This window comes from Lagopus leucura, unplaced genomic scaffold (assembly GCF_019238085.1).
Source record: "Lagopus leucura isolate 7727_CA_CO unplaced genomic scaffold, USGS_WTPT01 Super-Scaffold_100015, whole genome shotgun sequence".
Taxonomy (NCBI): domain Eukaryota; kingdom Metazoa; phylum Chordata; class Aves; order Galliformes; family Phasianidae; genus Lagopus; species Lagopus leucura.
Window position 1 is genome coordinate 4,577,081 of NW_024962269.1, and position 15,085 is coordinate 4,592,165.

The 15,085-nt window shown below is 36.4% G+C and overlaps 1 protein-coding gene across 1 annotated transcript in view; it reads right to left on the reverse strand.

Moving 5' to 3' along the window:
• LOC122182364 (myocardial zonula adherens protein-like) overlaps positions 1 to 15,085 on the reverse strand; it is a 52,188-nt gene that overhangs the window by 18,689 nt on the left and 18,414 nt on the right. The window contains exons 5-10 of the mRNA XM_042875540.1: positions 14,370 to 14,483; positions 13,323 to 13,475; positions 11,335 to 11,460; positions 10,425 to 10,553; positions 8,187 to 8,272; positions 5,421 to 5,526 (exon numbers count right to left, since the gene is read on the reverse strand). Coding sequence (XP_042731474.1) covers positions 5,421 to 5,526; positions 8,187 to 8,272; positions 10,425 to 10,553; positions 11,335 to 11,460; positions 13,323 to 13,475; positions 14,370 to 14,483 — 714 coding nt within the window. The remainder of the gene's footprint in view (positions 1 to 5,420; positions 5,527 to 8,186; positions 8,273 to 10,424; positions 10,554 to 11,334; positions 11,461 to 13,322; positions 13,476 to 14,369; positions 14,484 to 15,085) is intronic.

A 15,085-nucleotide genomic window follows, 5' to 3' on the forward strand; every position in this document is an offset into this window, starting at 1 on the left:
TTATTGAATTAGAACAGATGCAGCTGTTAGGTAAATTCAACACTTACCACTTTATACTGCCAATCAATTTCAAATATTTCTCAGAACATGACAGTGCTATTACAGTTAAGTGTTAGATATTATTCAAGTATAGTGTATTTTCCTTATAACACTGATACAGAGACATTAACACACTGGTCATAAATATAACTAAGTACAGGACAAACACATATTACATTACATAAAACAAGACAGACAAGACATTGAAACAGCAGCCTGAACTCTCAAAGACAGCTGCTGTACAAGGAAAGCAAGATTTTACTCAAGATTCCAAAATTTTGCTGGAACTTAACTAGTATTTATCAGCCTAGTCTTCAAAATTTTGTTCAGGGAATGTGATACAGCAAATAGGAATGAGCACCTTTTTTTAAAAAAAAATCCTCCTTAGTTATGCTGTGTGACCCCTCAATACCTCTTGTGATTTTAAAGCTCCTATTTTATATAAAGAATTAGCAACTGATTGATAGGAATTATTCCATTGTCTAAACTAGTCAGCTGTATGAAAACATCATAGCAGTCTTTGATGTGCATCTACTGCTGAAGTAGGCCCACAGGACCAACATGTTCTAAAGGACTATAAACATCCACATCTTGTCTAACACTTCAACCCAACTATTTAGGAACTACTTCAGTAGTGCATAAGTCTCCTAATTAATGATTTGGCCAAGCAGTTTCTAACTGAAAGCACTGGTAGCATGCAGATATAAACACTCCCACCAAACCACAGTTGTGCTTCTTTTGCCAGTAGACAAGCAACGTATTGCATTGCTCAAGTCCACTGAGATGTGCCAAACTCATGAACAAAGCAGGGCAGGGAAGGCAGTATTATATATGTTCTGCCATATATCTTCTTCCAGGCTCCTAAGGTGGCTTTCTTTCTGCATTTGCTCTTGTGTCTTTTTTCCTTTTTTCTTTTTCTCTTTGTTGTTTTGGTTTTGATATATGTACTATATAAAGCAGATTTTGGTTAATAATAATCTGGCATCCGTCTGTGGCTGATAATTCCATCTTCTCATCCTTCTGTGTGTCTTCTTTTACTTGACCTAAAATTAAAACTGTGCTTCCATACTGAAGTTGGCTATTTTTCAGTTTGTCTGGAGCTCTTGATAGAGAAGTTTTCAGCTGGTTAAGTCTTTAGTGGGAAAATTTCTTCTTTATTCTCCATTTGTGCAACATAAAACATCACTCGCTCACTAGTACTTTGTCCTTTCATGCAAGTATCTTCTGCAACAGAACAGGATACAGCTTCCCTCTGGTGTTTGGTCACCTTTTATTATCCAACGAATCTGAGACTAAAGCTGGAGAACAGCTCATGGGCCATCACCTAGAGACAGTTCAATTCAGTAGTTAGGGAATTCCGTGTGAAATCTGAGTTCCGTAGATAATTTTGTGCCATGGAATCAGATATCCTTCTCTCTTTTCAGTCCCCTTCAGAACAGCTCCCTGTATTTGCATCAATCCATTCACACTGCCTACAAATCTGAACATTTATTTTCTCCCCTCTACTCTTCTTAACTATGTAATAATATTACACATAAAGTAAGTTTTCTGTGGCATGAAACTGCAATCCATTTCAGTTTCATTTGCACAGATATCAAATGAAAAGATCTCCTAATCTCACCAGGTTTGAAGTGGAGATAGTGTCAATAAATGCTTTTGTTGCTTATTTAAATTTTGCATTTCATTTGAAGATTTTTAGCTTTATTATCTTAAACTAAACTGCTTCCTATTTCCTACACTGGCACAGATTGGAAAAACTGACCATGCATAATGGATAACTGAAAAGAGCAAGCTTTCACCTCTCCCTGAACTATTTCTTAAAAAACCTTAAAAAACAATGCCCTTAAAAAAACATTGTGGTTGCACCTTCCCTTGTTTTCCCATAGTGTCCCTTGTGCCTGTATCTGCCTGTCCAGAATAGTCTCTGCACTGAAGACTCCTTAGCAGAAGGGTTTGAAGTGTGCATCCTTCCAACTTCTGTACTGAGACTCTCCCTGCAAGTTCTGCCACTGATAGAACTGCCTTTTTCTTGGGTTGTCTTTGAAAGCCTCTCTCTGCTCAGCCATAAATTCAAAAAGGAAGAGATAGGGGCTGGATTTCTGCCCTTTCAGCTGCCAGCATTCCACCTAAAATCTGCACTAAGCTGGGAACAAACATTTCTTTAACAAACAAGTTCAACACAGGGAAAAACCCATCAGCCTTAAATGTTCTGCAGTTTCTGTCCAATGAGCACATCAGGCTTCAAAGCCAATGCTGGATAACTTTCAGATCAACTCTTGCTCTAATGGGCTCTCATCTTGGTTCTCACAGCAGAGGATCTCTATGAGGCTGGAAAACAGTTGTGTGAGTGATCTTAGTTTTGTGTTTTTGTTGCTTTTTTTTTTTCTCTCTTTATCTTCTATTTTCTTCTCAAAGTCGTTTTCCATGCTCCTGCTTAATTTATGACTAGTTTGTCTAGGTCAAATTGAAGAGGTTTCTCTTAATGCCTGAGATGGAAGGATTTATTTTCAGAGAGAAAAATCAGAAGCAAATGATTTCTTGGCTGAGGAGCATAAGTACACTGAACCATGACTGTTCTCTGCCTGGGCTCAGTTCCACTAAAGGCAGGTTGCATAACTACTGCATTCACTACTAGCATGACGGCTTCTTTAGAAATGAAGACTTGTAGTAGCTACGAAAGAAAAGAGTATTCAACTAATGCTTTTCTGTCAGTGTCTCCTTTCCTGCACGCTGAGATTAGGACTGACCACAGATTTCTAATACCTTATATAAGTGCCATAAGAAGAGCAATGAAGGGGTTAGAGCTGCCTGTTGCATCTAAAAACTCCACTATTAAAGCTTTTTTCCACTCTCTCTCAGACTACTTGCTCTTCTTTTACAGAAAGCCTCCCTTTTATCAATTGCACTTGGTCCATCATCTCTACCTAAAAAAGGACTGAATAGCAATCTATTTTGTGATTTCTCAGCCATCAGATTTGTCTCAGTACTTCTTCAATTCTGACATTTCTCTGTATGAATTCAAAGCAGCATATTTTGTTTGCTCAGCATCCCTTTGAAATGGTATTCCTTTCTGTAGCTGCACTTTGTCTAAATTTAAGATGCTAACAGCACAAATCTGTTGTGGTTTACACTGAAAGAATAAATCCCCATCTACACTTCAGAGCTAGACCTGAATATACCAAGATGAATACTGTAGAACTGATTACTAAGTGATGTGCTCATCCTGCAGTCAAGCAAGTACTTACACATTTTTCTTGTCTGGTTCATAGTCTCCTTTTTTTCAGCTTCTAAGAAAAGTACTGCTGATAATTTTGACAATTTTCTTTCTTTCCATTTCTATTCTGGGTTAACGAGTTAGCCTGTGCTCAGTCTGCTCTTATGCATCAAAAAAATTGAAGTGTTTCAGAAAGTATGCTTTCCCAGCTCTTAGGTTGTTATTTTTCAATTATATTATGTAAATACAAGTTATTGATAGTTATAAACCTTATTTTATAGATACCAGCCACGAAAGTATTTCAATAACAAGATACATGGCAGATCTGTGTGACATTTTTCTGGACCTTGGTAGCCACTGCACTCTGCATTTCATTAAATGTAATGCCAAGAAGATATGTGTTCAAATGTACTCTGATGAACACGTTTTCTAGGTTTCACATAGCAGAGATTTTATAACTGTCTCTTTCAACATCCTGGCTTTTAAGAAGTATATACAAAAGTATAAAAAAATACAACGTGCATGAAAAGCTCTGTTTTTCAGAGTGCACACACATCTGCAGTGCTGATCTTCCCAGTGGTGGACAACTACAACTCTCTGCACCCAGATATAGCAGCTATTTTTAAGCCTTTAATTAAAGCAGCATGCCAGTAATATGCTAGATATTTACTGAAACGCAGTACAAACACACACCACAGACACCACCTAATTAAAAACACTAATTTGGCACCATCTGACCTGATCAAATATCTGCTACAAAAATCTTTACTTAGTTCTCTAATCACAATGCAATTGCAAGCACTCATGCAGCTCTCAAGTAAACTATACTAAAAGAAAAATTAAAACACACAAGAAATACAGAGAGTAAAAAGTATGTTCTCTGTGACTACATACAATAAAGGATCATTTAATTGATTTTGAAAAGCAGGTAGTCAGGCATCAGATAAAATAGATATATTTGACAACTAAGTAGTGAGTTAGTTGTCTCACATTCTGCTCTTTAAATAGGATGACAAAAAAGATCTTGAAGAGCTTTCTGTGTAGATGAACATGCCAGTAAATACATGTTACACGATTCAAAATGCTAAACTCACCAATTAAAACTGGCATTTATGATATAACTATTATTGGCCCACGTTTTATACATGTTTTTGCCAAAACACACAATGGAATTGAAAATATTTGCTATACCAGTACAGCCCACTAGAGGCCCGGTTACATGGAGTAGTTTAGAATATACTTAGAAGAAATGTAATGCAGTATTAATAGAATCATCTGGATTGCCACCTACATCCCAAAGTGTCAAGTTCTCTAGTATTTTTAATTGCAAGAAAAACAAACAACTTCATAATATGGTGGTTAGCTTCCTGAGACTTCAGGATAGTAATTGTTCCAGTAATGCTTTGAGTAGATAAATTAGATTATTAGAGATATTTTCCTTCATAGAATATTGTGGTAAAATAACCACTTGCTGTGATGCTTGAGAATAATAAAATTGGCAAGCTGAACTAGATATGATTTTTCATCCCACTTTTTTCCTACTCACTTGATGTAAAACAGGATCTCTTAGTATCACACATCAGATCATACATCAGAACTCCATCAGAATCTTGTAACCAACACACAGACCAAGACAAATATAGGCAAATATCATATAGATAGAGGTATACATAATACCATCTTGATAAAAATAGAAAAACTCCATGTCTAATCAGATAACCTCTAACAGTACATTGCGAATGTCTTAGATTACAATAGTTTCCAAACGTTTGATTTGGTAGACATGTGATATCCAAACACACACACACAAAAAAAAGATATTTCATGAACGTCTCTACTCTGTGAAGTAGCAAGGCTTAGCATAATACTGCTGTCTGTCTGCCTTCTACTCACATATAGGAAGAAGACCCTTAACTGATCTGAATGCTTCAAATTAAGTTATATATGATATGTTTAGTTCATGGACTGACACAAAGTGTTCCAGAAAGTCATCCTAAAGTATATAACCCAAAGGCATGGGGTTAAACTGCTTTTACTGTGCCTTTCTGCTTTACTAGTCCCAGATGTTTAACTCATCTTCCATTGCGTTTGTAAGTAAGGTGGCATAAGGAAACTGCACAGAACACAGCTCTCTGGATAATGTACCAATTGTTTTACTGGTTCTCACCTCCTCAACCATGTGCTTAACTTTCTTCTGTTGGCAGTGGACCATATCATCCAGATGCTTTATTCTCTCCCTTAGGCTAGCTGCTACCTCCTCCAAATGCTGTGACCTAGCAAAAGATGGAAGAGTTAAATATATAAGTGAGAAAGTATGCAGCAGAAGCAAAACAAGAATAAACTGCCAGAATCTCACCACAAATCAAGAAGATCCGTACAGAGGTAGGCAAGTCAAATTCCACTGGCAGATGAGTATTTTATTTGTCTAAACTACGTCTTACTGGTAGTGTAGTAGTCTAAGTAGCTGTCTCCACCCAAGTTCACTCACCTTTCTCTGGCATTCTGGCACACTTACTCATAGCCCAAAGTGCTGACAGTTAAGCATAATAATAAAGCTCATCTTCTTGAGACATCTGTTTTTCCTTGAAGTAAAAGGCATTTAGACAACTAGATCTTTATCACCTGAAAGACACATTTATCCTGGCTTACAATCACCTGCAAACCTTTTGGAAATATAAACTAAATAGAATCCAAGGAAGCACATCTGCAGCTATCCTTTTAAGTGCTCTCCTACTACGGGGCAGCTGTGAATCGAGTATTTGGCATAGTTGCCAACAGTAGCAGAAAGCTAACTGGAGTAGAAATAAGTCAACAACAGTCAGCAAGAGTTGCTGCGGATGTTTTTAGTTTATACCTATGGCCTTGTATAGAGATTCTGTTTTTCTTAAAAGCCATTTAGCTCAGAAATACAACATTCTTCAAACTCCTACCAAAAACTGAAACAGGAGGGAATATTTAAGAGACTATTGGCATGTTGGCCATGACCTCCTCCATTTTTATCTGAATATACAGTTTTCAAAATTCATAAATAAGAGCAATTTGTGGTTTGCAAAATAAGCTTCCGTACTGCTAGGTTCAGGACAGATTCGAGAAGTGGAGGAGGGGAATCAAACACAAAAAGAATTTTTTAATCTTGCTCTGTGCACAGCAGAAGAAACTGCTGAAGTTGCAAACAGAACAACCATTTTAAGGAAAAGCAGCAGATGGCAAACTGTATGACATGATTCTATTGAATGTCTGAATTGCATGCTGTTTCCCCTCCATAAAAAGCTTCTGTTAACAGCACTCTATGGAACTGTAACCTCAGCACTTGGACAAGGACTCAAAAAACAAGGCATTACTGCAAGTTTTTTAGTCACACATGTTAAGGTCTCACAAAGCCGCAGTTTTCATTTTGCAACTGTAACACACATCTTGCCTCATTAAAAGATTTTAAATTAAAGTACTACAAGTAATGGAGAAACAGAAGAGATAACATTCCTCAGGTGGAGAACTTCAGAACAGACCTCATCATGTGAATACAGATTCACTGACTCATTGCATAGATTGCTATCGTATGCTTGCTCACTCTGCACTGCACAAATTCCTGTCTCTCCTTTACCCTTTTTACTGCAGCATAACTTTTCATGCTGAGTGGGCAGAGCAGGATTCACTGAAGTGGGAAGAGTATCAGTTACACAGTGGTAAAGGAAAGAAGGAAATAGTTTTTCATCTCCATATTCTATGTTGCGTGGAACATCTATACATTTTAAAATGTTTTAACAGACTGACATGAAAAGCCATTATTTCCCTGAAACCAATAAGAAGGTCACAGATCAGTGCAACTAGGCAATAAGGTGCTCTGGGCAGAGACTTCCTCTTGCGTTTGTGCATCATATAGAAGAATAGGATGCCAGAACTTCAAAACTTTAAAACTGAGTTTCTAGGTCCCCAGAAATATCAATAGTAATCAAGTATGATTGTTCAGTCTCTGCTTATAAATCATTTTTACCCACTCTACTAGTGTCATATAAACATTTGAGAGTAATAGACACAATTCTCACTCCAATGGTAGTTACGCTACCTTGGTGCTGGATAGATTTCTCTTGAAACCGTAATTCTGGCTTTGCATTAAACTTTCTTTTGCCTATTTGTGATGCTGCATTGGTCTCAAAGAAGTAGCAGTGGATGCACATGTCATCCTTGGGCAGAAGCAGCACACCCAGGTGCCACCACGCCATTAGCTCTTCCTTCTTTGCCTCATGCTTTCCAGAACAATCATTCACAGAGGTCTCACTGCCAGCAACATCACTCTCACTTCCCTCAAATAACTTCACAACCTATTTCTGCACTGTGATGCTACAGGACAGATTTTTCCACACCTTCATTTTGTTCATGTGCATATGTTCCCCACATTTGTAGACCTGCTCCTCCAAACGTCAAACATATTCACTGTTTTTCTTTTATACAGAAGACAAGTTGGCAGTCAGATGCAAAACTCTTGCTCTCTTCATCAGTTCAAATTATCAAAGATAAACTTTTTTTTTTATCCTACAGCTGATTTTATCCTATTGCTTCATATTGATACAGAATATATTTTCTTTTAGAACCATATCAAATGGTCTAGAAGGTGATGACCAAAGTGTTTGTAGTTAGCATTATACTACAATGAATTTGGGAATGCAGATTTAAGAAAAATGCAATCCATTAAATATGTTATGTTGCACATATTCTGCATGTTTGCAAACAACTTTTCAGGACAAATGTATGGAAGCGATTTGTGATTAATCCTCTTCATATTTTTTTTATATTTGAACAAAGAACTTATCAGATGGAAAATGTCTCCTAAACTGCAGATTTCAAGTTAGGAAAATAAAATTCAGATGTCCAAAAACAAACCAACCAACCCCTAACGTTATCTAGCAATACTGTTCATTGACGAAACATATCTCACCTCTCACTGTCAGAGTTGCTTTCAGATTTTGCTCCAGATAGTTGTATTTCATTTAGTTCCAGTTGTTTTTGCAGCTGGTGACGTTCCTAAACAAGAAATGCAATAGCCTCCCTCAGTTTTCCATATGTCAAAATGTAAAGACTTCACTAAGAATAATATTTCATTGCAATTCAAAAGACCATTTGTGAAATAAAAATAGAAAGTAATTAAACAAATGTACAGCTGCTAAAGAGGATTCATTCATCGCCTATATCCACAGAATTAAATAATAGAATCAAATTCCAGCTATCCAGACTTATCAATCATCCATTTGAAGATGTGCAGTGATACTTGAAACTGACGTATTTAATGAAGAAATGAATCATCACTATCTTTAACTACATAACTGTCTTATTTTCCATGATATCCTACCAAAAAGATTTCTCATTTCAAGGCAGAGATACAAGCTACTCCTCTATTTCTTCCCTCCAAAAACATCCTTTTTCAGTCACCCACAAAGTGCTTGTGAAAAATCTGTGAGAACTTGGGAACTGAGTGAACACAGATCAATAGAGGAATCTGCTATCCAGTTTAGTGGGAATTTAACGGAGCCGTTCAGTTTTACTCTGCAAATATCAAGTAGATGAGAGCAAATTAAATAACTAAAGAAAAGAAACTCATCCGTACTGTAAGAACGGTGTTACAATTCCTTTATTCATTGCATAATACTTATAAGCGATAGGCTGCAGCCCAGATGAAGTTAACAGAGCTGCTGAAGTGGCCTGTTAAGCTGACATGATTCCTCAGAGTAATCTTTAATTCTACTAATGAGACTTGTAAACGTTAGACAAAAAAGGCTCAATAAAAACGCGCATCAGACTAACCAGTTAAGCCAACAAGACTGGCCATTAAAAATATATTCCTCAGCAGTAGCAAAAATTTACTATATTGAAGTCCATACTGAAGTAGATGAAAAAACATTTCACTTGTAAAACACAAGATTATATTATCTTTACTTACTAGAATTTCTCAGTACATTCTGTTTCTTTATTCTAGATACAAAGATCTCTAAAGATAATGTCTGCTATTTAATTAAATGGGAGACACCAAAGTACATCCTAGAGTACTGAAGACTTTTAAAAGTGCTGCTCTTATCCCTTTTAGCATGACACTATACAGTCTAAGGATTAAACAGTAACATTCATTCTTAGTTCAGTGAATGATACTAGAAAATGAAGAAGAAATTTCACTGTAACTGCTGGAGACAGAGGATATATAAAGCTTTCAGCTTTCAGTTTCAGATATTTGAGAAGGTCCAACAGATGTGATTGAGAAAAAAAAATACCAGGCAGGAAAATGTATTGTGATACTCACAGACATAATCATGCATTAGAATAATAATAATCTGAATACTACTGTAAATTTTGTCCCAGAGCAAAATCCATAGAAGAGAAGGAAGGGTGGGAAATAAAAAGAAACAATACAAAACTGCTGAAACTAGTTTTATGGTAGTGCTGCCAGTGTAGCAAGAGATAAATGTCTCAAAGCATTTCTGCTTTCAGAGATTTAAAAGGCAATCATCGAAGAAACAGTTTTTAATTACATTTTAGTAGGGATTATTGAGCTAGGGGGAGAAATATTTTTTTAATACTGTCAGAAAAGAAAGAAGGTAGATTTTAGATTGAAAAGCATTTTACTCAATCTTTTCTTCCCTTCCCAAAATATTCTGAGACATCAAAATGAGGTAGAAGTCTACATGGAAAAATGAAGCGGCTGCTACATATCCACAAAGAACATTCAGAACCTTTTAGTTTGAAGCCTTCAGATTAGCACTGTATTCAAATGAGAAGAAATTTGGAGATACAGTTCCAATCAGAACTATAAATAGTTTAATAACAAGGCCTATATCTTACTAAAATACATTTTAGTAGCCCTACCAACAAAATTTCTATGAGTTTTTGGGTCATTTACGATTAATTCATTAGGCTTGGGAAACCATGTACACAGCAGGAAGACAAAATGTTTTTTTAAAATGATGGTTTACTACATAAAGCAGCTCTGGCCACCAAAAAAGTAGAAGAATCACTTAGTCACAGTGTCTCCTTGATAATCTAGATGCATTTATTTATATGGATGCAATAACAGAAGTGGTAAATCACTGAGTATGGTACTGAGCAACAGGCAATTAAAAAATAAATAACATTCCCTGCAGGTACTTCTCCCTTGTCTTTGAATATGACAAGCAACTAACTCTCATACCTCTTCCATGCGTTCAATCAACCGATCCAGCTCACCAATTCTCTGGTCTTTCTCCTGTATACTTGTTTCTGTAATCTGCATCTTCTTATTTGACTCCTCAATAGCCTTCAGAAGCCGGTTGGTTTCCTCCTTCATGTAAGAAGATTTACAGTCACAACATACAGTACATTAATGAGAAATGAAACCATTCTTAGGCTGTAGCATCAAGACAGCAGTTTGTAAGCAAAGCTCAAAGCTGTTCACTTACCTAGAAATCTGGAAGAGTTGTGATCCCAAATGTGTATAGAGCAAAAGATCTGGGGCATTTTGAAGCACAGAGGTATTGTAAAGTATCATTATGAAAGTGTGAGGAAAACACCATTTCTTACATATTTGTTCTTACATATTTATTCGTACATATTTGTTCTTCACTTCTGAATAGCAGTGAAGAAACATCATGAGAAACTACGCTATTCCAATTGACAGCTTTTATCCTGTTCAGCTGTGTACTTTCCTCACACATAAAACAACAGGAATAGAAACAGGCTAGGGAATCTACCTTCAATCTCAATCATCTGTCTTTAGCAGTTAGAAGAACATGACAAACTGTTCAAAAAAGGTTTTACTTGTGGGTGGAATGAGACAAGGAGACACAAAGAATTACTGTCTAACTAATGTCCAGTGAAATTTACCCTTCCTCCTTCCCTCTTCTAAAATATCACTAAAATTGGACAAAAGTGGTTTGTTTGTTTGTTTTTTAAAGAGGATCAGAAGCTAAAAAAAAAAAAAAAAAAAAAAAAAGGCCAAAATACTTAATTTTAAATTTTGAAGCCTATATTATCATTACTGCTGCTGCGTTTGAATATACTTTTTTCTCAGCCCTAAATGACACCCAAACTGAACACCACTTTTACAGACCAAATATACATACTAGGAGAATTTCCTTCTCAGCTTTATGTTTCTGCTCCTCTTCTCTCAGTTTTTCCTCATATTGACTGTACAGTTTTCTCGTCATCTCTCTCATGACTTCAGCATTGGCTTCTTGTGATGATTCCACCTACAATAGGGGAAAGGATGAAAGTTACAGCTGACCCATCAGTCAGTAGAGCACAGATGTCTGCAGGAGAAATGAAACTCGCATGATATGAAACTAACACCTTGAATTTTAGCTCCATCTTGCTATAAATTTGACATAATTGAAGCAGATTTTCATTCGTGTCAAGATCATTTACAACACGGCCAATGTAGAACTCATTCAAATTTGTGGAAGTTACTATTTCATCAAGTTTGATGGTGCCTGAATTTAACCAACCATTGCTTCTCCAGGAACAGGTCATGACTCTTTACTGAGCCCTTCCATAAGAGTGTCCAAGTCACTGGAAGACTCCTGCCACTTTACAAAAGTGTATTTTAGAGAGAATAGATTTAGCTCCTGTTTCTAGATGGCCATGAACTCTTAAAGTAGTGATTACCTTAAGCTGAATCTAATTTATGTGTTGTTAAGCAGAAGACACAGATGCACTCTCCTCTCTCTTGCTTGTTCACGTACTACTCTTTGTGCAAGCACAAGAAACAGGGTGATCATGGAGAAAAGTTCATCAGAGAACAAACCAGGCTGAAAATTAATAGACCCAGGGATTGGATATGGTTAATTTTTAACCATAGGATGAGCAACTCTATCACTGCATCAAGGAAGAGGGCAAGAATGGTAATTCAGAGACAGGATTTCCCCTTTAGGGTGGTTCAAAACACTCACTAAAACACACCCTCAATGATTAAACACTGGATAGGACATTTGCAGCTTAGTCCATTTACTATGTAAACTCCAGTAAAAGCAAAGTAGAACAGCTTCTCCAGGACTTAGTTCTCTTACTAGAGATGCTATAAATCAGAGAAGGTTATACTAAAATACTGTGAGAGCTACAGCAGGGAGAATGAAGTGATCCCTGTTGATCACACAACCACAAAGCCCCTGGTTCTGATTTCAAGGTTTTGTTTGTGTGGGGTTCTTGTATTTTGTTTTTTACTTCTTTGCTTCAAGGACTGAAGGGTTTATTAAACCCTTGTGTTTATCTTGCGTGGTAGGAACAAGTGTCCTACTGCCCTGTACGATAATAACATATTTCATTCCTTGCAAAGGGACTAAGCTCTGAAGGATTCCACTTGTACTGCAATTTCCCCCTGGGCACCTCACCCAAACAGAAACAGGGACAGAGGTAGTAATTTGCACTTTTTGAGAGAGACTACTTATACAGTCTCTAAAGCTTTATTATGAAAGGAAACTAGAAAATGAATTGTAAGTTGAAGTAAACTAATATTATTAACCATTCATCATTAAGCATAAATACAGGTCACTAGAGAGCCAAAAAGAAACATCTTCTATGAACAAATTAGACATGAGTAAAGCAGAGAAAAAAAGGTTTACAGAAGAGGTGCTTTTTTTTTTTCATTTAAAGGAGATTAAAGGAATACTTTTGGCAGACAAGCGAGATGAGGGAAGAAAATGGGCAAGCTTTCTGCCATATGAAACTATATTCTGCATTTATTTCTCTGAAAAAAATAGCTTAGTTGTTTTTCCAAAAAACTTGCTGTTACAGTACATATTGACTGACTTTATGGGTCATAAAACTGAGGAGATTACCTGTCAAAAATTTGACAATACCATGTAAACAAACTCAACATCAAGACATTCTTATGGCACTGTACAAAGTTATGAAGTCTCTTAACTTACATCAGTGGACATTGATTACTACTTAACAGTTTGAACTTCCACCTGCCAACATGCCCTGATAGTAATCCCATGTTATGAGGAGTCTGACTGTTGCCAACTGAGATTCTTTGTTGTCAAAACAGAATTCATTTAATATACTTCTAATGCTCTTACTGTGCAATGTTTTCAGGGGAGTTTATATACTGCACCTTTAATTTCAGTAACTGATTTTCAATTTGTGCTGTTTCCAGTTGTTTTTGCTTCTCTCTCAGCTTTTCCATAGATTGCTCATGTGTGTGTTTTAAATTCCTTATTTGTTCCCTTATATCAGAGTTCTCCAAAGTAACATCCACCAGAGTTTTCTGAAACAAAGAGGCAAACCACATATTAAGATTCAGAAATAATTCAGTGAGCTAACATAGTCAAGAAAGTGTAGAACAGGAAAAAAAAAAAAAAAAGAAAACCAAAAAAACAACCCACAAATATTTAAGGTAATCCTGATTTGTCAATGTAGTGTGAACAGTGTTGCAAGTTTTAACACTTAAAATTGTTTTTTGTTGTTTTTGGTTTGCTAGAGGGTGTTTCCATGAGGAACATACTCACTGAAATCAAGTCCTGGAGCACGACAAAAAGAGGAAGGAATATGGATACATTTAAGTACAAATATTACTCCCAGTAATCTTCCTTTCTTCTCTCCAAGGGCCATATATATAAATATATATATTTTATATATATATGTACTAAAGTGAAAATAACTATGACATACAAGAAAGCAGGAATTTTTTGAGCTTAGATACATGGGAATTTGGAATCCTTTAAAACAGAAAATACATCCCCACATTCTCCCTCCCCCAAAATTTCACAACTATGTAAAGCCTCACAGGTATTTAGCATCCACACATGCCACTTCTATCTCTATTAAATAGCAAAGGTAGGAGAGCCAGGATGTGCTCTGTTTTGCACAACACAGAACAAATCACATTTTTACCTTAAGATATTTTGTAGAGACATGACTAGTGGCATTAGTCTGCGGCAGATTAGTATCTCTTGATTGTACAGTCTTTTAATGTTGGTTACAAAACAGTTGCTGTATTCTTTTCCTTAGTGTCACAAATTAGCTGCCTCAGATATCCAAGACAATACTTTATGGCTTGTTTAGTGTTAGAAACTATTTTTGTTATTCATGTTTAACATATGCTTTTAAATCCATGTCAGAAAAGGAAGTTGTCAGCTGTGAAACAGCTGTTAAAATGTACCTGCAAGTCTATTGATGCTGATGTCAAGGAGCTGTTCATTTCACTAAAGCTATCTAAGGCTGCAGCCTGCACTCGCACATGATTCTCTAAGGATTCCTGATGAGCATTTGTCACCTGAGCAGGAAAAAAAAAGAAGTTTTATATAGAATAATGATCAAGTTTACCTATTCTCTCAAAGGGACCTACAGAATAGATAGATCCCATGGCTAATTTTCACAGTACTAGGATGCTTAAAATATATAGACCCCAAACCACACGCCTGTACCTCAAAAATAAACAAGTAAAATATATAATTCAAATATGCTAACAGAAGTGAACATAAAGTGAAAGTGGCTGTCTGCTGTTGAACAGTAATCAGCATAAAACCTTTTCTGAAAGGACAAGAGGACATTTGACAAATGCCTATTCAGAAAGATGATATGCATAGAGTGGGTAGGCTGCTGGTGAAAATCAGAAGAATGCAAGAAATGAAGAAATCTAGAAAGGTTTGGGTGAAAGGTAGAATAGCCTTAATTGAGAAGGAAGTGACAGAGTATGTAAAGAAGCAACATCAAGAGCACCAAAGAATCAAGCAGAACGAAGCAGGCAGGAGAAGTCAGCAGAGAACTATGTTGTGTGAAGATCTGTCTTTTGTTGTGCACACACATACACACACTTGCATGCTTAAAACTTGAGGAAATAAAAGCATAAAATGACACCATTGAAGAGGTGATAGA